Source organism: Schistocerca gregaria, chromosome 1 (assembly GCF_023897955.1).
Source record: "Schistocerca gregaria isolate iqSchGreg1 chromosome 1, iqSchGreg1.2, whole genome shotgun sequence".
Taxonomy (NCBI): domain Eukaryota; kingdom Metazoa; phylum Arthropoda; class Insecta; order Orthoptera; family Acrididae; genus Schistocerca; species Schistocerca gregaria.
This window is the reverse complement of record NC_064920.1, coordinates 10,719,513-10,742,678: the sequence shown is the minus strand read 5'-3', so window position 1 is coordinate 10,742,678 and position 23,166 is coordinate 10,719,513. Positions and strand designations below refer to the sequence as shown.

General features: G+C 39.8%; 1 protein-coding gene across 4 annotated transcripts in view; it reads left to right on the top strand.

Moving 5' to 3' along the window:
* The window catches only part of LOC126323807 (40S ribosomal protein S24), a 29,779-nt gene extending 6,799 nt beyond the window's left edge, over nucleotides 1–22,980 (top strand). For 2 of the 4 annotated variants that reach the window (XM_049994855.1, XM_049994798.1), the window contains exons 4-6: nucleotides 16,798–16,914; nucleotides 22,681–22,755; nucleotides 22,870–22,980. In XM_049994855.1, the coding sequence (XP_049850812.1) occupies nucleotides 16,798–16,914; nucleotides 22,681–22,692 (129 nt within the window). In that variant the 3' untranslated portion in view covers nucleotides 22,693–22,755; nucleotides 22,870–22,980. The remainder of the gene's footprint in view (nucleotides 1–16,797; nucleotides 16,915–22,680; nucleotides 22,756–22,869) is intronic. The other 2 variants (XM_049994881.1, XM_049994935.1) reach the window with 1 other exon arrangement.
* The last annotated feature ends 186 nt before the right edge of the window (nucleotides 22,981–23,166 follow it).

Below are 23,166 nucleotides of genomic sequence, written 5' to 3'. Positions count from 1 at the left end.
GCCAGAATGTAACATCACATGGGATGCAAGCAACAATCTGGAGGATAAGGGATAATAGTGTACAGGTCAGGTGGGGAGAGAGGTGAACACTGTCTGGTGACGTGTGCAAGGACTAGACACAAACAGGTGTGGTGTCAGGAGGTTGTGGGGCAGAGAGCTAGGGGAAAGACGAACAGAAAAGGAAAGGAATGGGGAGAGACAGGCAGATGTGTTGGCAGAAGGCTGCAAGGAAACAGGGTGGGAGATGAGAATGGGGAGAGGATAGAATACAGGGGGTGGAAACTGTAGGGTGGAGAGTTTTGGGGGCAGTGTGTTACTGTAAGTTGAGGCCGGGATAATTAAAGGAGTGGAAGTGGCGGTCTGGACCCTTCGCTCCATCACCAACTTCCTGAACTGCACAGATGGGAGTTATCCTTACAACACATTCCCCAATATACAGTTTCCCTCCATTGAGAATGAGGGATGAATGTGACTAGTGGAATTTCAGTATCATAATGTGTTATGATTGGCCTGTGCTTTCTGTGTGGGAGAGGTGTGAGCTTTTTGTCTGTTACTTCCAAATACTCATATCAGCAGAATGGTCCTTTAGTTATCTACCAGGTTGTAAAGTTCCTGGATTTTTGGTCTTGTACACAGACTGGAGATTGAATGTGTCCATCCATTCATTTAGAATAACTACATTGCTGTCTTCTTCCTGATAACCACAGATGTGAATCACGTTCGTTTGGTGAATTTGGCCAACTGTTTTGTGGAGGTTTGTAAATTGTTTAGTGTAGTTGGGAAGTCTGTTAAGATGGTGTAAGTGGCGTACAGTATGGCTGTCTGTATTTTTCCACCAGGAACTTTGAGGTTAGGACAACTCGTCCTTGGATTTTGTAGTCACACAGAATTTCCTGGACAGTGCAGTTTTATATCCTGTAATTTCTAAATGATGAAAGAAAGAAAGTGTTTATCACCAGTAGGGTTCTCGTAATAGCTGTAGTGGAAAAAGTTACTTTTATTAGTAAATATTTATTAAACAAAACTACTTGCTTCACTTCGGAATGCCTGTAGTTTTCCCAACATATTGTGTACTGGTGTAACTGTCTTTCTCTCTGTTAGCCTCAGCATCTCATGCTAGTGGCTACTTGAGCCAGTGTGGTAAGTGAAATCTTATTCACTGGTCTGGTGTTCTACAGTGCTGGCTGAGCGTATTGAACACTACCGATATGTACAGACATAATATAATATGTAAATATGGAAAATAAGGAAATAAAATGTTATCTGAAAAAGAATGCTACCTTACATGGTGCTGACAATCTCTACAGCAAAAATTGACATCTGATGTTATGGCTTGATTATAAAGCAAGTTATCAGCAAGCTGAAATCTGAAATATGTTGCAGTGCTGTATTGTTCATCATTTATGGGCCCAACCAGACCACACCACATATATTTCCTCTTACATAAAGAACTGTGTCATCCTAGGTGTGAGTCTGTAGTTGTAACTCACTATTATGGGTACGGACAATCTTGAATTAATTGTTAACAAATTCCATAAGTGAATAAATTATGAGCAGAAATGGTGAGTTGTTGATAGGCGCACACACACACACACACAAAAAGAACAAAACTTGCTAGCTTTTGGGCTAATCCTTTTACGAGGTAGAGTAAAAAACACACACACACCATGTGGGAGTATAGAGATTGAGAGGGAGTGTGTTTACTCTGTTTTCTGTTTGCCTGTTGACAGCTCAACACTACAGCTTTTCAGTGAGTGGTCTTCTTTAATTCAAAGGTATTTACATTCTACCAGAACTTCCTACATCAACATATTATGAGCTATAGTTAATATCCCCAGCTGCTTAAGAAGGTGCCGGAAGATGTATGTGAACCATCACACACAATACTAATTACTTTCTTTTGTGCAATGAATACTTTTTCCAATTAAGTAATTGCTCAAGAACATTATGCATTATGACACCAGTGAAAGTACTAACTTATCAGCAATAATTCTTGGGGCATAAGTAGCTGAAACTAACGTTATAGCAGTTCTATGCTTTTCAGTCTTGCATTAATATACGAGGTACGACAATTTGAACACAAAATTAGATTACTATTCCCCCCTCAAAAGTTTAAAGTTAGCCCATTTGCTTAAAACAAGTCAGTAACTTTTACAGAAATGTTATTTTTATTGTGGATACGTTGCTCAACTTGATAACAATGCTTGTAGGCGAACAGAAATAATTTTGCTTTTGAAATGTGTTGCTACAAGAGAATGGTAAAAATTAAATGGACGGATCACTTAACTGATAAGTCGGCACTGCGTAGAATTTTGGGAGAGACGAAATTTGTGACACAACCTGATGAAAAGGATTCGACTGACTAGGCACATTCTCTGAAATCACTGTGTCATCAATTAAAGTGCATACACAGATAATGCTGTATTGCACATTTTGCAGTCTTTAGGAAATCGAGAAAAATTGTACATTTCGGAGAACTATTGCAAAATAAGAATGCAATAGGAGATACGTATTGGTTGTGCATACTGGTAGGTGAAAATACTTGGTTGAGATTTTTAAAATTGTGCTAAGCACAGTTTTCTGAAAATAAGAATTAAAATGGATAAACGCTTTATAGCGATGGATATGCAGAATTATTCTAAATCACTCTGTACTCTGCTATAATGATAGGTTGCCTAGAATCTAAAAGTTCTAAGAAAGAAAATTAAAACAAGATACAAGATTAATATTTAATGTAAACTCATATTTTTGGTCTTACAAGTTGATACACACGTCTGGCACATCACTCAGTTGTCACACTGCAGGTTTTTATAAAAATGCCTGTATTTTGGCTGCATATATTTTGCCATGTCCAATAAAACACTTTACTTCTCCTTATAAATTTTGTGTCCCATTGTAGAGCAACTGAAAATCAGAAGGCAACGGAAACTTTTTTACTTTGTTTTCTCAGCTATGTTCCACAATAAAATTCCTTTCACATGAATGAAGCACATTGTGATTATGGCAAACGCTTATGCCTCAAGGATTGTCACTATGTAGTTTCAACAGAGCACACCAGTAATTTTCAAACTGTGTGGCATTTTGAAAACAACTCAGTGAGTTCTATGCCCTTGAAGTCTTCCATCATAATCTCCTGAATGATTAGTTTTGAAGGATCGACAAAGGCCTAAGCAATGACATGCCTCCATTCTAAATGAACCATAACTTTTCATACATTCTTTCTTTTCATTGAGAAGTTCGTCACAAGGTAGGAAACAAAAACTTTGGTATACATGCAGCTGACCATGTAGTAATAAAGCCCAAAAACTCTACAGTTATTGTTCTAACACAGTGGTCAGACCATACAAACCCCCTGCCGGTTCGGGTGTTACAATAGGCTCAAGGTATTTGTGCCTGTCGTAAGGGGTGACGAAAAGGAGTCTCTCATGTTTTGGCTTTTATGTGATGGTCCCCTGTAGGGTTTGACCTCCATTCTTCAAAATCTTCCCAAAGAGCAAGCCAATTGGGGAAGGTTGCCTTACATGGTGCATCGTGTCCATTGTTGGCCCACTTTCTCGTCGTCACATTGCAGTCCCGCTCATTCTCCATCTCTTGGTCGAGGACACCTTCCTGACTGTGTTTTCCACCATGCCACTATGCAGTGTCACTTTCTGTGCCAACGATGGCCATGGACCTTGTGCACCTCATATCCAGCATGGTAGCCAGTTCGTTGTGGTGGGGCTGCCATGTACCCTGTTGGTTGTAGGCCACCTGACAGTTCTGCTGATGCCTGCGCCTGGGGCTTCGGGACTGCCGACGTTGGCCATCCTGCCAGGTGGCCTTCTCTGCGGCCTGGTGGCGCCTGTGGGGAGGGTCTCCTGGTCAGAGTGTGTGGCATCAGGGTGGATGACACACCATGAAGCGTAGTATGTCATCTCTTCCTGGTGGCCCACTGCCAGCAGTTTCTAGACGGGCAAAGTCTAACTACAGTGTTAAGAAATATGACCTAAAGTCATTCCCCTCCCTGGCCACACCATGGGAGGAACACCAGGCTAAGGAAGGCAGGGAAGCTTATTTGTCCCAATACCTCATATGTATGAGAGTTGATGGGGAATTTTCCGTGTCCATGAGGCCTCAGTTTTTTGTGGAGCATTTGAAGGACAAGTTTGTGGATGTGGAGGGCTTGTCCAAAATGCACTCTGGGTCAGTCTTGATCAAAACAGCATCCTCTGCCCAGTCACAGGCATTACTCGCTTATGGCAAGTTGGGTGATGTTTCTGTTATGATCACGTCACTTAAGAACATTAAAAATGTTCCAGGGTATTATATTCCACTGGGACCTTCTTTTGCAGTCTGACGATGAGCTGCGTGTCAGTTTTAGAGCGGCGAGGTGTTCATTTCGTCCATCGGGGTCCAAGGGATAACAATGTTGCCACTGGTGCCTTCATCTTGGCCTTCGAAGGTGATAACATTGCCCTAGAAGGTCAAGGTGATGGTCTACCACTGTGATGTCAGGCCATTTATCCCTCACCCGACGAGGTGCTTTAAGTGCTGGAAGTTCGGCCATATGTCTTCCCGCTGTACTTCCAGCCCCACCTGTCTAGATTGTGGGTGTCCGATGTAGATGTAGATCCCAATACTCCATGTGCCTGCCTGCCATCTGTGTCAACTGCGGAGAGCATCATTCACCTTGCTCACCAGACTGCAGGATTTTACAGAAAGAGAGAAAAATCATGGAATTCAAGACCCTGGACTGACAGACCTACACTGAGGCTGAGAGGAAATTTGAGCACCTACATTGTGGCTATGACCACCTCATATGCCGCCGCTATGAGAACAGCTGTCACCCCATCAGTTCTGCAAATTTCTGTCACCTCTCAGAACTGGGAGACTACACCTGCCCCATTGATGGTGGCGGGCACTTCGCTTGCAGTTGATCCTGCACCACCTACTTCGAGAGCAACCACCCCCTCCCATCAGGGATTTCAGTCCCCACTTCTGAGCCAGAAAAGTGTAAGGCTTCTTCAGCTTCTCTCGCTAGGAAGGGGTCCCGTAGGTCACTCCCTTCTCAGGTTTCTGCTAGTGGGAAAGATGACACCTGCCAATGGCTGAAGAGCCCAAAAAGCAGCTGGTCGTAGGTCTTCACGCTCATCCTTAGTCACAGATACAGATTCAGCAAAGTCCTCTCAGCCAGGGAAACCCAAGGAATAGTGCGAGAAATCAAAAAAGAAGGCCCCCAAGAACAAGGAACTTGAAGTGGCACCCACACGTCTGCTAGCTAAAAGCTCCACATCTGAGGATGTGTTGGAGCTTCTGGTGTCCACTGATGACCTGGATCTTGCCGGACCCCCAGTCACAATGGATATAAACTACTCGGGCAAAAAGTCGGTGGCAGTAGGTGACCCTGAGGTGTAAACTACCTCATTGAATGTTCATGCCCTCCCAGACTCACGATGTCATCCTCCAGTGGAATTGTGCCAGTTTTTTCCACTGCCTGGCTGAGGTATGGCAACTGTTTATCTTTACAGCTGCTATCTGCATTGCCTTTCAGGAAACCTAATTCCCGGCAATGCGGACCCCTCCCCTCTGCGGCTATAAGGGACATTACAGGAACCGTCGTGACTATAATAGTGTCAGGTGGAGTTTGCATTTATGTCCTAAACTCAGTCTGTAGTGAAGCTGTGCCCCTTCAAACCCCTGTGGCTGTCAGAACAAAGATGACAGGAAATAACTGTCTGCAATGTATTTCTCCCTCTAGATAGTGTAGTACCCCTGAATGTGTTAACTGCACTGATTGATCAACTCCCTAAGCCCTTCCTACTTTTGGGAGATTTTAACACCCATAACCCCTTTGGGGTGGCACTGTGCTGACTGGCTGAGGCAGAGGTGTCGAAACTTTACTGTCTCAGTTCCTCTGCCTCTTAAGTACTGGGGCCGCCACACATTTCAGTGTGGCCATTGATTTATCAGTTTGCAGCCCAGGACTTCTCCCATCTATCCACCACTGGAGAGCATCTTCCTGTCACTGGCCCACAGGTGCCTGCCCACATGGGCTTTAAACAAGGCAGACTGGAAACTTTCACCTTTGATGTGACTGTTGACTTTCCCCCACATGGTAAAATCAATGTGTTTGTTGAGCAGGTGACTACCACAATTGTTTCTGTGGCAGAAAATGCGATTCCTCACTCTTTAGGGTATGCTGGCTACACAGTCCCTTCGTGGTTGTAGGAAGTTACTGAGGTAATTAGAGCATTGGCGATCTCTACAGTGACATAAGTGGCACCCTTCCCTAGAGCATCTGATAGTGTTTAAGCGGCTCCATGCCCGTGTAGACCGGCTTATACAACGATGGAAACAGGAGTTTGGGGAGAGGTAATTGTCTACCATTGGGTGCCATACATCATCTTCCCAAGTTTGGACAGAGATCAGACGTCTTTTTGGCTACCTACGCCCCACAGTGAATCCTGTAACGCAGCATTTATGGAGTGGGAGCTCCTCAGTCTACGCCCCACAGTGAATCCTGTAACGCAGCATTTATGGAGTGGGAGCTCCTCAGTGCACTTGCACATTGCCTCGACACAGCTCCTGGGCCAGATCAGATCCACAGTCAGATGATTTAACATTTGTGTGACTACGAGTGCCATCTCCTCATCATCAACCGGATATGGTGCGATGGTGTCTTTCCATTGCAATGGTGGGAGAGCATCATCATTCTGGTGCTCAAACTTGGTAAAAACCCGCTTGATATGGATGGCTATCGGGCCATCAGCCTCGCCAATGTTGTTTGTAAGCAGCTGGAATGTATGGTGTGTCTGGTTGGGTTGGGTCCTGGAGTTACATGGCCTATTGGCTCCATGTCAGGTCAGTTTCCGCAAGGGGCGTTCGACCACTGATAATCTTGTGTCCCTCAAGTCTGCCATCCGAACAGCCTTTTCCATACACTAACACCTTGATGCTGTCTTTTTCCATCCACGCAAAACGTATGACACCATCTGGCGACATCATATCTTTGACGCATTATACTGGTGGGGGCTCCGAGGCCTGCTCCTTGTTTTTATCCAGAATTTACTGTCACTGCGTACTTTCTGTGTCCAAGTTGGTGCTTCCCATAGTTCCACCCATATCCAGGAGAATGGGGTCTGTATTGAGTGTATCACTATTTTTAGTGGTCATTAACGGTCTAGCAGCAGCTGTAGGACCTTCGGTCTCACTCTCTGTATGCAGATGACTTCTGCATTTTGTACCTCTCCACCACTACAGAGCAGTGCCTACGTGGAGCCATCCACAAAGTGCAGTTCTGGGCTCTCGCCCACGGCTTCCAGTTTTCCGCTGCTAAGTCGTGTGTCATGCACTTCTGTCAGTCATGCTGTTCATCTGGAACCAGAACTTTGCCTTCATGACGATCCACCAGCTGTAGCGGAGACATACTGATTTTTGGGACTGGTTTTCGACACCTGATTGACCTGGCTACCTCCCCTTCGTGAGCTTAAGTGGAAGTGCTGGCAGCACCTCAATGCCCTCTGTTGCCTGAGCAATGCCAATTGGGGTGCAAATCGCTCTACCTTGCTGCAGCTCTACAAAGCCCTTGTTCAATACGCCTCGACTATGGGAGTCTGGTTTATGGTTTGGCAGTGCCCTCAGCTTTGCGTGTACTCCACCTAGTGCACCACTGTGGTGTTCGCCTAGCAATGGGAGCTTTCAGAAAGAGTCCGGCGATCAGTGTCCTGGTGGTGGCTGGAGTCTCTCCGTTGCAGATCTGACGTGCAAAACTGCTCGCCATTTACATCACACACATTAGTAGTTTTCCTGAGCATCCGAATTAGTCTCCTTTTTCCACCCGTAATAGTTCTATCATTTTGACAACTTAATGTGAGTGTAGGTCAGGGTTATACTAATTTATTTCCCCAAACCAAATTCCATTTCTTGACGAGATGACTTGCTTGAGGTTCGCAGCCACTCTTCTTTACTGGATAGCCAGCTGCTCTGAACTGTCTTGACATCATCTTCGTCAAATAACGCTTGGTACTGGAACTCTCAAGTCTTCCTCTACTAGGGAAATAAGTAGCTACACAAACTTTGTTTCGTCAATCAATGATGTATTTGACTTTCAAGCACAATAAAAATTCTCATTTTCAACATAATATGTAACTTCAGCAAGTCTCTTGTACAGTCGTATGTTAGAAACAAATTGATTTACATTTGAAAGAAAGTCTGCTTTGACACTATGATTTTCAGAAAGGGTATTGAAAAAAGTCTTGCCTCTAACAAGGCTGAGTCAAGTCTATATGAGTACTTATTCAACTGTTCCTGTTTCACATAACAGTAGTCAGTGACACAATAAGCACAAAGCTGCATATAGATTCCATGGTTCTTCCATAGACACTCACTCACACATCTGTGGATTTCCAAACAGGTACTTGTCAGTGTCATTCGACCACTGCGTCTACTTTCTTCCCGCGACTTATTTTTAAACCTGCACAAACATGTGACACGCAGTAGGTAGGATTTTACCATCCCACACTTGTATCTAGAATATCATGTGTTCGAGGTGGTAGAGGGCTGAGTGGTTTTAGAATTTACACAGATATTCTTTATTCACTAAACAGTTCATCTCCTGCATCGGCGGCCCAGGTCAGGCTTAACGAGTGCAGTTCGTGTGCGATCCCTTCTGTCTGAACTGGAGTCCTTGCCTTTACCACTTCCCAGCCAGGTCCATCCACATACACCTCCATAGTGTACTCCTAGGGTGCAGATTTGTCTGGACTTTTCACATGACCCTAAGGACTCGGTTAGTCCTGCCACTCTCCACTGTTACTTCCTCTCGATTTTTGACACGTTCCGGGTCTCTGAAGTGGTTCACACCGACAGCTCGATGGCTGATGGTCATGTTTGCTTCACCTACATCCACAGAGGCCATTTTGAACAACGTTCCTTGCCCGATGTCGCCACTGTATTCACTGCAGAGCTGGTGGCCGTCTCTCGTGCACTTCAGTATATCCGGACATGCCTTGGGACTGGTCCCGTCATTCAGTGGTGTTTGTGTAGACCCCAGGACATCTCAGCATCCCAGGCAATGAACTAATGAACTTACTGACAGGCTGGCCAAACAAGGCTACGTGGAAACCGCTTCTGGAGATGGGACTCTCTGAACTTTACCTGTGTTCTGACTTTCGCCGTAGGGTTTTTCGGCTTTGGGTGACAGGATGGCATAACAGTACACACAACCACCTGCGTGTCATTAAGGAGACTACAAATGTGTGGAAGACTGCCATGCGGATCCTCTCGCAGGGAGTCAGTTGTCCTCTCCCGGCTCTGCATTGGCCACACTTGGGCGACCCACAGTTACATCCTGCGCAGTGAAGTCTCACCTGCGTGTCGGTGCGGCACGCAGTTGACAGTGGCCCATATTCTGGTGCACTGTCCCACTTCGACTGCCAAGCGACGAAATCTTGGGTTACAGGGCTCGGTGCCGCTAATTTTATATGACAACGCCTCATCGGCTGATTTAGTTTTAAGTTTTCCCTCTTTCGTCCTCCACACTAGTGCTTCTAGGGTGGAGGTTTTAATGTCTTGCAGAGTGGCTGGCTTCTCCTTTTTCATTCTAATGGTCAGCCAGCCATGGTAATCTTTGTTGTTTTAATCTCTTTGTCCCGTTTCTTACATTTCTGTGCTTTTCTTGTCCCCTATGTCCATTTACATGTTTGTTGCCCTTCATCGTTCCTGTGATTTTACCTTTCATTCTGTTTTGAGTTGTCAGTCTCGTTTATTTTGTTCTCACCCTTGTGGCATTGTTGTATTCAGAACAAGGGACTATGACCAAACCAGTGAATCGGACCATACAACTAGTTTGTTCCATACCTTTTTCAAGTGTCACAAATTTAAGCAGGCAGGAAACTTATTTTGGCTGAACCTCTGCTTGCAGCAGATTCATCCCACAAATGTACTGTGTTGTTTCCAGTAGCAACATCATGAACCCTGAAATTATAACGACATTCATTTTAGCCAATTTTGAATTGTTTTTTAGCAGTCTGTATGCTTGGTCTGCTTTTGCATGACACAACTGAATAGTCTCAAGTTCGATGTTGTGTATTTCTGTTTTGTCTGACGCTGCAGTCATAAGCAATCGATACATTCTGCAGAGGGTTGAGGTCTGTGTATAGACATTCTTTTGATGATGTATTTGTGCTATAATGGCTCACCTGCTTTGGGAAACTCGAAATGTGTTCCTGAATCGGAGCCATGTCGTCATTTGGTATGGCATGTGGCCTGTTTTAATGTTCCCCTCAAAACAGTTTATACTGAAGAGTCTGTATTTGTTGCTGGTTCAGAATATGCCAAGCAATGTTTCTTGACGCACTTCTTTCAACTGTACTTCATATTTGAAAGTAGCTTGTCTCTGAAGTATTGTTTTACCTTCCTTTCGCCTGGTTCGCACACCTATTTCCACGAAGTTTTAAGTAAGTGGACTGCTCATTGTGTGTCAAGACATGATAATCTTCATACAGTTTTAATTTCAAAGTTCATGTCCTTGCATCGTTCTTTTGAACAGAATTTAGCATTGCATACATGATCCCAAATTGTGCAGTCAATATTACTATCTAATACATTGTGCTTTAAAAGTATGTCAATTCTCAGAGTGTGTAATATAGTTATTTATCAGTGATGATGATGACTGAACTGTAGTTGGTTTTATTCATGTTACATTTTTTTCTGTAATGTTTTCATAAGATTCATATAACATACGTCGTTAGAGCTGAGTACTCAACGAGCACATAAGTCGCTGTTCGGGACATGTGCTACTCTATGGACTTAAGTTTTTTGAAAAAACCAATACAGGGTTGTTCCACTCACTGCATTGGAAGCTGTTTTGCAGGAACTACCTTTACTTTTCACGTTTTAAGTCCCAATCCAGCATCACGAAGGGAGACCCCATGGTGACCCATATTTTAAAATTGGTATTCTGTTATGTTGACTTTTATCAATCTGTAAACCTATAGTTTCTTTTGTAAATTGTCATTATATATTGTTTGGCAGGCAAAGATCTTGAATTAATATTTAAGGAGGGAAGGAATAAAATTAAAGAATAAGTATGTAATTTGTTGTGACTCGAAAAATTTTGGGCATCCTATTGCTAACATACATTTTTGGTCAAACTGTTAGGAGTCGGATCTGGTTTTTATCACAGAAAACTCATATTAGGTTCCCATTCAAATGACACAGTTGCAAATTTCTAAAAATATATACACCACATAAAATATTGTAATATACTGTATTGACTAAAGTCCTGGACTCGTGCTATTTGCTGCTTATTGTTGGAAAAACTTTTCCCCGTGAGCAGAGAAATGAAAATGACATTATTTACCAAATAAGATAAAAACTCATTTCATGTTTTAGAAACTATGAAAAATTATAAGTGTTTGACATCTGGGAAAATAAACTGTGAATTCAATGAAGCCAGAACTGAAAATATACTCTTGCATTGATATCAGGTGTATTAACTGACTAAAGTTTTATCCTGAATGGTGGGTACTGATGATGCCGAAGAAAATATTTGAGCTATATTAATTTTCACATTGATTTCTTGAATTTCATCAGAAGATATATGAAACACCTGCATAGTTGTGGTACTTGCAGCTGCCTGACCAGAAGTTGATGCATCACCTACTATGATTTTTCACTTGAGTACTGCATTCCACACTGTTGAACAGCTGAGGTTGAGATTAAACAGCAGTAATATATTTGGTTTTTAAATTGTGAGGCAAGTCCATCGGATCATGCTGAAACTACCTTCACATATTCCGGTTTAGTTGACAGTACCTTGTTAAGGTACACAATCCAGTATCTTTGCTTTGGAGGTGTCTAAAACGATGACGGTGTGGTAAGAACCTGAATGCCGCTGTGACACGGTGAAAATACTAACTTGTGCTTGTGCTCAATGTGCACTTTGCACCTCACCTTGATAAACACAAGTGCAATTTTCAGCAAAATCCGTATGTAGCAATGGAAATTCCTTAGAATCTTGGCTCAAAATCACTTCCTTTTGCTGATAAGATGCAGACGGAGCTTTTTGTATAGCAGTGAAGAAGAAGCTGAGGAATTATGGAAATTATGGATTTCACTATATCAGCTGTAGGGACTACTTCTTTAATTTTGTTTTAGAGTAGTTTTCTTCCATTTTCCAAACATACCATGATGAATTCACAATTTTCCATTTGTCAGTTGTATTGGCTTTGTTGAAACGTCTGTCATTTTGATGTGTTACATTCATTCTTCTAACAAAGCCCACTGAGTGGTGTATTATGATTGATACAAATGTGTTGCTGTAAGTTGTAATATTATCATGTTTCTTATGAAGGCTGCTGACAGCATTTGAGAGATTTCATGATATTTACACAAACATAGTTGTGAGATAGTTTGCTGTTCAATTGAACAAGTAGTGGCTGTACTTCTGCAAACTTGGAATTCCCAGTTTTAACACCAGGGTGTTGGTGTTCGAATGCATCATTTGTTTCCATGATGAACATGACTCAGTGGTGAATACAAACTGTCTTTTTCTCATTGTTTTCTCTAAACACTTGTGTCCTCGTGCCTGGTAACTGGTGACTTATGGTCACAACAGTAGACATGTTACCAAGTATCTAGTTTCAGAACTAAGGCGTCTATTTTGTGGACTACTGGCATGACGGGATCTTTCAGACTTTCCATCTGATGAGTTTCCACACAAACTGGTGAACAACTATGACTTAACGTTGTGGTGAATGTGACAAGAAACAAGTGGCTCGAGCCGTAGCTTTCCCCAGAGCACTATATGACTTGTACAGTGGAAACCCATTTTTAGTAGGTCACTGATCTTACATTACCTATTTTTTCCAACACTCTACCTTGTTTCAGCTCTTTCTTTCAATAACAGTTGTTGCTTATGTTGACTCAACTATACGAACTTTAGTTTCTTCTTCTGTTGACTTTTTCTAGCTTCTTCCAGATGCTGCTTTTTAAATTCTTCATATTTTCCTTCACTTTTCTCTCCCCATTTTCTTTCTGCTGCTGTGTTTCCTCTTTTAACCGTAGGAAAATAAAACTGTGAATCATATTATGTGACTCACGATAAATTTAAATTTCTGCTTGTACAATATTGGTTAAAATTGTGAAATTTTCGATGGTGATATTTATTACACATTTTCACAAAGAAATAAATTACTGAAAAAGATAGTTAGCTCTAACATTCTTTACATAAAAGTTGTTTACATGAATGTGATTTGTGTTACATGTAAATTCATGCTGTTGTATTATATTATTTATCTTAACCTATAATTTACCTACTTCAATTTTATACCGTTTATGCAATACATTAAGGTATGTAACTATAATATAAATAATGACATAATAATTCTTAGTTGCCAGTTAGTTGAAAAGAATGTCAAAAATCTCCAGTTATTCAGTCTAATCACATGAACAACACATGACCTTCCAAAAATAGCTATAAATTGTGGAGGGAAAGCAATAATGGGCAACAAACCATTATTGCCAATAAAAAGTCCCATCTCTTCCAACAACATACAAGAAGTACCAAATTTAAAATTTTTTAAAATCATGTCTTATTTTCCCCGAAGTCTTTTCCTCTTAATATCCTGACAATTACTGAAGTTAATTTTCCTTTTTCCACCTGTTATTTGCATTTTTCGAACCACTTGGTAAGCATCACCTTGCTACACTACACTATTCTTGTAACATACAGTATTTTTTTGCACAGAGGTGCAAAAACTGTGGCTCTTTGCTGTTTAGTGTTGCCCTCGTATGGTAAACAGGTTGAATATTACAGCAGGAGAGGCAGGCTGCCGTATACATTATTACTCGTTTTGTAGAAACGTCGAAATGTGTGATACAGCATTATTCGTGTCAACACTTCACTTTAATGTTGGAGGAAAGTGTGGGGCTAAAAATTACGAAGTGCAAGAGATGAATACAGGAATCAGGTTCAAAAGGATGTAGATTGCAGTGGTTAGAAGATAAGTCTTGCACAGGATAAAGTAGTATGGAGAGCGTCATCTTGCTTCAGTCTATAGTTGTGCTCTCTTCTAAATCATATGTGCCAATTTCTCACCTGTTTTTAAAAAGAATTTAAAGGCTTAATAATAAATACATAATAAATTGCTTGCTTTTAAATAAATAAAAGTAACATCCAACTATTATAAAAAATGTCTTCTACATATGAATTTTCCTTCAGTGTTCAGATTCTGTGTAACTTAAATTTCACCATCCATGCCTCTTTTCCTTGTCTTATTAATATCCCATGTTCATTTAACTCCCTGCTCTATGAGTTTCAGACAAGATTCTTATTGATTTTTACAACTTTTTGTTATATGTGACAGTGCTGTTTGTAATATGGTGGTTCTGTATCACTTGTTCTGGCTGTTTTGTACCTGCCTCATTTTTGTTGTGAAGTTATTGATACCTGTAGTGATCCAAGGTTTCTTTAACAACTTCTTGTTATTGTTTTGATGCAACTCTGCAGAGTAGTATATCCTCTGTTTTCTCTTCATGTCTGCATCCATTTGAATCTGCTTAATTTAGTCATTCCTTTGTCTTTTTAAACCTTCCTCACTTCCCTCTTGTAGTAAATTGGCAATTCCTTGATGCCTTAGGTGTTCCATAATCCAGACTCGTTGTTTTAGTTAGGTTCTGTCATAAAGTTAATTTATGATCAATTAAATTCAATGTCTTTTTCAGTAGTTATTCAGTGTACCCACTTAATGTTCAGCATTCTTCTGTAGCATCACATTTCAATAGCTTCTCTTCCCTTCTCTGAATCATTTATTGTCCATGTTTCATTGCTATACAAGGAAATACCACACAAAAGATGGCCTACAACTTAAATTTATATTTGATGCTAATAATTTTTTGTTTTATTGGTAATGCTTTACTTATTGTGAATCTGCTTTGTATTTCCTTTTCATTTTGATTATATGTCAAGTAATTTTTGTTCCCAAATAACAAGTTACCTGCTTTCTCATTTCTCAGTGTGATTGTCTCAGTCACTCAATTTAGATTGTCTGCATTCCATTGTCTCTGTTCCACAACTTTAGGAAACTTTATCGCTGTATTTTTTGCATTAATTATTCTACCCTACAAATGAATGAGTTCTTTATGAGGGAATATTCTTTGAAGAAATGAGTTTGTCACACATCTGTATCCTGTTAAAACTAAATTATTTTGTTAAGAAGTGAAGTTCAAATGCCTAAAACTTGTCACACCTGTCTGAAAAATTAAGATAAAAGCTGACAGTGTCTTTAGTAACTGAAGAAAGTTTACATGATTATTTAGGGGTATGGTGAATACTGTTTGTAACATGGAGTATATTTGTCCACTTGGAATTACTTGTATGTTAATTTAAAGCCATGAAAAACATCACATCATAGACTAAAATGGAAGTCTGTTAAGGTTTCTTTGGAAAATAGCTACTTAGAAGTGTGTTAACTAGTTGTACCAGTAAGACTTGTTATAACAGACAAATTCAAATGGAAATTATACATTACACCAGCAGTAATATACAATAATCTCAAATACCTTAACACACTCATTTTACATTCTGTTAATGTTAGCACTTAAGGTGCATATTTAACTCCTGTGTGCAAGGAAACTTTCAGGGATTAACAAACAAATACATTGTACAGTGTGGTGTTTTATAGAGATTATATATATTGTAGTATATAGTGGCACTTTAAAAGGAGTCCATAAATTAGAAAGTATGGACAGTAAGAAGAAGAAAATTGTGGCAGTCACTGGTGGTTTGTACGCTGTGTACTCATATATTTCACGAAAGAAACATCACGCAATGCCTGTAAAATGAAATTATTGTGTGGCATTGATGGCCGAGATGCCCCATCCAAGGAAGTTCAAATTCTGGGTTGCAAGTCTTCATTCAGGTTGTGCCACATTGGCTGACTTGTGTGTCGGTGGTCATGAAATGATAATGAGGACAACATAACTTCCAGTCCACAAGCAGAGAAAATCTCCAACCTGGCTGTGTATCAAATCTGTGCCTGCTGTGTGGTAGACAAACATGTTACTACTCAGCTAAGCAGGTGGACTCACAATACCACTGAAATATTGAGATAACACAGTGTGTAATAACTGACAATAATGATCATAGTAAAGCCAACATTGAATTGGTTGTCACCTATAGTGTTGGTTTACACAACTCTTCCCCGTCTTATACACTTCCTGCAGGAGGCCTACTTTTCTCTGTGGCTATTTCTGAAATGAGTGAACGTATTTCAAATCTGTCTTGCAACTCCAAGGAATGGCTATTTTTGTCACTATATGTGTTTCGTTTCATTGAAATAAAATGTTAGTGGTCTCGATGACACACATACCATTTGGCTTGCTTTCTCTGTCTAAATACATTTCATTATGAAAGATGTTGATGTTACTGCTTAAGATTTTTGCTCTTGCGTTTAGAAACACAAAGTCCCTACCTTTTTTTTTTTTTTTTTATCAACTTATGTCTTAACCCACTGGTGAGACCTCAGAATTTGTTAGGGAAAAATTCTAAAGCTTGTTTGGGAATCAGGGAATTTCAGTTGGGGTGACTTGTGACAACCCTGGTTGCCAACCTCAGTGCCTGTTTACATATCACTATATTTGAATCACATGCTTATACCAGTTTCTTTGGCACTTCAATGTATATTACTGCAAAATGTGTGCTTGTCATACCCATAAGCATGGAATGTCCCCAATGATAACACAAGACAATTGGATGTACAGTGAAGCTATAAAGTACTGCAACATTGGCTAATCTGTGTGAATTTAATTTTGCAGCATGGTTTGTATGAGAAACAAAAGGCAACAAGGAAGCAGCGCAAGGAAAGGAAAAACAGAATGAAGAAAGTACGTGGTACAAAGAAATCCAAAGTTGGTGCAGCAGCAGGAAAGAAGGTATGAAGCTCATCCAAACTGTATTTTTAAGGCTTTCACATTAAATGCTTAAAATGTATTTGATTAAAGAAAAGTACTTTGCAGTCATAAAATGTTATCAGTTTTTCTAAAGAAAGCATTGTGATAACTTCGAAGTTCTCATCTGAGGCATATGCTGCCAATCTATCAATGCAAAATAGCCACCTGGCATCCATATTTGAACATGGAAACAAACTGTTTTCATTCAAATATCAGGTATTTGACAATGTCTGCATTTTCTGCTGGGTTGGAAAGTACAATTGGGATATGTAGACAGCTGACTCATGCCAGTACATGCATAGCAGAACAGGGTCTTTAAGTCGTACTAAGACTTAATCATTAAAATCCTATGTTGAAACAAGAGCCTATGACTGAACACAGACTTGCATGTATCTGTGGCCATATGAGTGGTTAGCCTAGTTTGAAGGTGCAGCCCAGTGCGTTCCAATATTTCCTTTGACTCTGCTTAAAGTATGTATCCCTTCATATTCTCAGAATCTTACAGATGTCATCACCAAATATTCCTTTTACCATATATTGGAGACTTCAAACACTTAACTTGGAATACATGTGGAAGTTTTTTTGGTGAATGTAATGCACAACATTTTTCACCAATAAATTGTACAAAAATGACACAATTTTAAGAGATCGTTCATGTGGTGCATCGACTAAACTGTATTTTGTAGGATGCAGGTAAATATGAAAACCACCAAATACATCACTTTAGCTCCACAAACATGTAACTAACAGTTTGCTTCCAACACCCAGTTACAGTACAGGAGCCAAGACATCATGTAAGTTTGTTTCTACCAGTAAAACAGAACAATGAGTTTGATTTTCATTATTTCATGTTTGTAATGGTAGCCAGATGTGTAACTCAATGTCTAGGTTAGGTTGAAGGGCAATTTGGTTGCAGTTTTCGTATACGTGTGTACTGTGAATATTTGTGGTTTAATTAATGCACCACAAGAAAGATATCTTAAAAATGGGGCATGTTTGATATGATTTGTTCTGCAATATTGTTGGGAAATGTGATGTGGGTGACTGAAGCTTAGTAAAATGGAATTTCACTACTGGAAGTAGGGCTGGTTTTTTTTTTTTTTTTTTTTTTTTTTTTTTTTTTTTTTTTTTTTGTCACATCTAGAATTGTGTTGTTTGCACAGGAACTAAACTGTCATTCTAACATTATATATGAGCATGAGTTACAATGAAATTTCAAAATACAGTATTTATAGGTTACCATTATCAGTACACTGGTACATCTTTTCACAGGAATGTGGGAAATGCTAAATTTTTCAATGTTTCTTAAAACCTTTCTATTTAGCATTATGTTGCTAAAAGCAGCAGATTTCATGATGTTTCAGTGATGGCCCTTTATTATTGCTTTAAAGTGTCTTAGGTGATAATATTTGCAACAGTATTGTTATTTATACAAATTATGTTCAGAATTCATTTGAAACTGCTCCACACTAGTCAGTGAGTTAGCTGCAGGTGCACTTTAAATTGAGGATTCTGCATGTTCACTAACTAAACTCAAGAGTACTCTACGCATTTGTAATTCCCTGTAGAGCATTAAGTTACTGATATTTCAGATTATTTGTTCTGCTTGACTAATGTTGTTGTTTTGGGTTTTCAGCAGGGTTGTAGATTCCATTTTTATGCACAGTATGTAGAAAGCTGAGGAGATAAGTGTAGTTTTAATTGAAACCTCTGTGTTGGCTTACTATATTAATAAAAGTTGGAAAACTTATAAAGTAGGGCAGAGGTTTACTCAGTTCATTAAGATCTCACCTGTCATCTGAGTGGCTGGAGCTGGAAATGCTGTGTCTGTGGAAACATGAACATCAGCCAGCAGCCACTGGAGGAGGTTAAGCACGTTTGTCACAATTCCTAGAAGTCGGAATTTCAAACATATCAGGGAAATACTGAGGGGGTGGGGGGCTTTTGGCAAATCTCGTTTTTTGGCTCAACGGTGAAACTGTTTGTTTAGAGGCATTAAGTGTTGTCACTGTCTGGGCGGAGTGGAGTGGCTGTTGGGTATCATACACTTTTTCCCTACTCAATCGTTCCTGTTGCTCCTTCCCTTCCCACCACTTGCTTCAGCTTGAAGTCAGTATCAGGAAAGTTTGAGAAATGGTTTTTTGGATCTCAGGGAATTTGCCCAAGTTGCCTGTTGCACAGATTGATCACTGGGTCTCACTCCAACATGCAGAGGGTGACTTGAGACTATGGACGTGAATAGCTGGGCTACACGAGTGGATTTCTGAGCACTTCAGCTCACTGGTGTCTCTGACTGATCAGGCTGCGAATCTGAGGCCAGTTGTTTCCTGCTAATAAGCAGGCTCTGCCCATCGGATCTAGCCCCTCCAATCCATTCGCAGGGTACATCTAATCACTTGTGGAGTACATCATTGAACTTTCCTGATTATCTGCAAACCCGTGGACTTTGTGATCAAAATGTGCCCAAACCACCACCTAAAGTCACTCGTTACGTATAGCTTTTGTGGATACCTAAGCTTTTCAGATTCAGGAGTGATAAATAGCAGCTCAAGAACTAGAAAGAGTAGGATCTCAAGTGCCTTGCAGAAATTCATTTTGCAGAATTGAATGAGTGGTAAGGACTGTGACAAAGTTGAGAAAGAATGTGCAACTTCTTGCTAAGCAGGGATTTTGTGATCTCCGTGCATGCTACAAGAGAAGTGAGACTAGAATCAGTTGCTTTTTGAAGTGACTTTTTTGATGGTGATACCACCTGTTGGCATTTGTATAACTTCCTGTAAAAGATTCTCAGTGTGAACCATGATCAAGCCATTGTAGAGCAAGGTTTTTCCATTAATAGTGTATGATAGTCAACCAAGAAACGGAAGTCATTGGTTAGCTATACGTCAAGTATATGACAAAATTGTTAAGGTGAGGCCTCAAAACAGAAACAGTGTGAAGAATATGAAGGAACCGAGAGAGTTAGATGGAAGAGGTCCATCGACCAGCAAGTTAATGAACTGAACACCAAAAAGTCATGGCTACTCACCAAGTGGGCCACTGAACTGTGTGGAATTTTGAGATTACTACTGTTATGAAGGAATTGTGACTGGTTTTGGTTGATTGATTTTAATTGTTTGACAAAAGACTGAATACTAGCTGAAAAAATGTCAACATACATACCCGAGTGCTGCTGTTCAAATTTATGAGATTTTAATGGTTTGCTGTACAACATATTCCTTTTTTTCTTAACTGGTCTGTTGCAGAAAGTGTGGGAGAAGGAGAAAAAACCTACTGTTAATTAAATGAGTTAACTTATTACTAAACATGTAAAGCCTTTATCTAATTTACATAAATTACCTGTTTACTTACCCTTCAGATATCAAATGTTTTCTGGGGAAAAGTGCTAAAACTGTGGGAATCAGGGAATTTCACTTGGGAAACTTCTAGCAACCTTATTAGGTCAGTTGTCAAAATACTATGCACTGAACATCTGAAAGCACACCATTAATCATTGTGTTAGTACTGTGTGGTCAGTAATTTCTGGGTACTGATATTGTTATCTGACAGTATATCGGCATTGAAATAGTAGTACTCTGTACTGTAAAGTCAGCTGTGCACAAGAACCAGTTATAAGTTTTGTCTGCTGAGCTGACTGGTGTTCACCATAGGGCAGGCTACCACCACTAAAGCTAATGGTATCATACATAGTTTCATGCCCTATTTTAACTGCCAAAGTACATGGAAATCCTGAGGTATGTGGTTTTAAGTGGGACTTTTCTTATGCCTTCAAACACATTAAAAACTAAAAATATCTGACTGCAGTGGAAAAAGAGTGGTTTTAGTTTCGGAACTGATGTAGGTATGGCTGCACTACAGATCCTTGTCACAGCCTACATTTAAAACAAAAGCTAGTTTTTATTGCATTTTTCAACTGAACTTGTCTTCCGATCTATCACAAATTTTGAGCTTATGATGTCACTCTGGAAATATTTTAAGTGCAGTGTTGCTGATGATTGTTTCCATTAACAATGCTACAAACTTTGGGAATTAATTAAATGACAAGCACCATAGTTCTTCGTTACATGAAACCTTAACACATTTAGGGAGTTAAAGAAAGACATTACTTTGTTGCCCTGCAGTTATTACACAGAATTGTGGTTGGAAACATCACTGGAAGTCTGAGTATATTTATATCACAAAATCAAAAATTGAGTAGGCTTATTCCACAGAATCTATGTCAGAGCACATTCAGTTAAAACATTTCTTCAACCAACATTCTGTGTACTTCCTGTCTTTCCTCCTGCGGTACTATCTTGCTTCATTTTCACTTCATGTATTTCCCTGACACAAACCTATTGAAATCCTTCCCACAATCAGATTATTGTATTGCAGTTATTAGTAATATTAAGTCAACATTTCTTTGTGCAATCACATTTATGACTTATTAATTTTCTGGTGTTAATTTTCTCACAAGTTGAATGTCACAGTATTGTTTTTTATTTCTGTATGTTACACAATTGCTTGTGGGCCCACGTTATTTACACTTCATATCACATTGTGTAGGAGTGTGCCCTTGCCTGTTCTCAGACAACTGTATTCAGTTTCTGTTCGTTTGCCCAGTCTTTTTGATAGACATGGGCATTTGTTAAATTAGTATGTAACTTTGATTTTGATGGTGTGTTACCTATAAGTAATGAATTCTTAAGGGATTGGCATGGCATGTTTTGATGATTGCAATGCTGCAGAAAACTGCAATATTTCACTAATACCGGAGAATGCTAATTTCCAATTTTACATTCTGTTGCTCTTAAAATTCAGTGAAGACATTTACAAAAACTTGCTGGTGTCTTTACACTTTTCACTCTCTAATGTAGGTCAGCGGTAATACATAGGCAATAAATTTGATTTTTTGTTTTTTGGGAGGTGTGTTACTTGGAGTGGAGGAAAAGGTAGAAATTTACCTGTTTACACTTAGTACCAGCCTTAGTTAGCTGTACTCTTCGTGGAAGTATTTAGTGACAGTCTCCATGTCAGAAAATCTTCTGTAGAAACATTGGTGAATGTTTGTCATATGTTGCATGCTCTAGTGTAGCAGTGAATGTTTGAGTCAGGAACTGCTTAAATCTCCTTCCAGTGCTAAGTTGGAACATGTTAGTCTAGGTTTCCTTCTAATTGGTTGGGGGGGGGGGGGGGGGGGGCAGTCAGGAGCAAGATCTTCAGTCAGACCATGCTTAATACAGCACTAGTATTCAGAGCGATCTTCAGATTGATGATGACTTTACCTTTAGCAAGAACATCTCTATACAGTATAGATTTGGTTAGGTTCAGGAAGTAGATAGTAAGATATACTGTGAAAATGTTCTCAAATACATGTCATTTGTTATACGATTCTATATAGGTTCTTTTTTTATTTTATTTATTTATATATTTTTTTTAAAGAGGTTATGCTTAATTTTTGTAGGATATTGTGCTCTCACCTAAAAATTAAATCAACTTCAAACTTTCTCAGATAACCTTTGTTGCATAGAAGACTTCCTCTTGGTTCGTTGTTAATTGCAATGAATGTCTTTGTTTGTTGTTAATTGCAATGAAACGGTACTAACTATTCTCCCCTCCCTCTGTGTTCGAAGAAGTAGAAGTTTCTTCCATAATGTGCATGGTTATGCATGCAAAAGTGTGCAGTAGAAACCCAAACTGGAGTGTGCTGAAGACTAACAAACACATTTTCAGATGTTTCTACTGTTGTATATCTATATTGTTTTGCAGGGGAAAAAGTAAAGGTTTCATCTTTGTTGAGGTGTCTGTATCAGAAGATTGCCGTTTTATTGATTTGATTACAAGGTATTAAACTTACATGGTATAGGGTGTGTGCTCAATTTAGTAATTTGGATTTATTTGGATAATACTATTACAACTATGCTAAGTACTTACTGATATATAACTTTTCTTTTCCAGTAATTGAAATGGTGCTGTCCTTCCGTGTCATCAGAATTGGAATGAGAATGATGTATGGATGTAAAAAAAAAAAATTGTGAAATAAAGTTGTGAGTTTTTATAATTCGTGAATATTCATGGTATGTTTTGTTTTTCCATATTCTGGTTGGGGAAAGGAGAGTTCTTATGTCGTCCCATGCAGATAATGTCATTCTCCTAAACTCCAATGGAGATTCCAGGATGTAAAATGATAGATTGCTACTCACCATGTAGAGGAGACAGTCTGTCACATTACAAGAGCTGCCCCCCCCCCCCCCC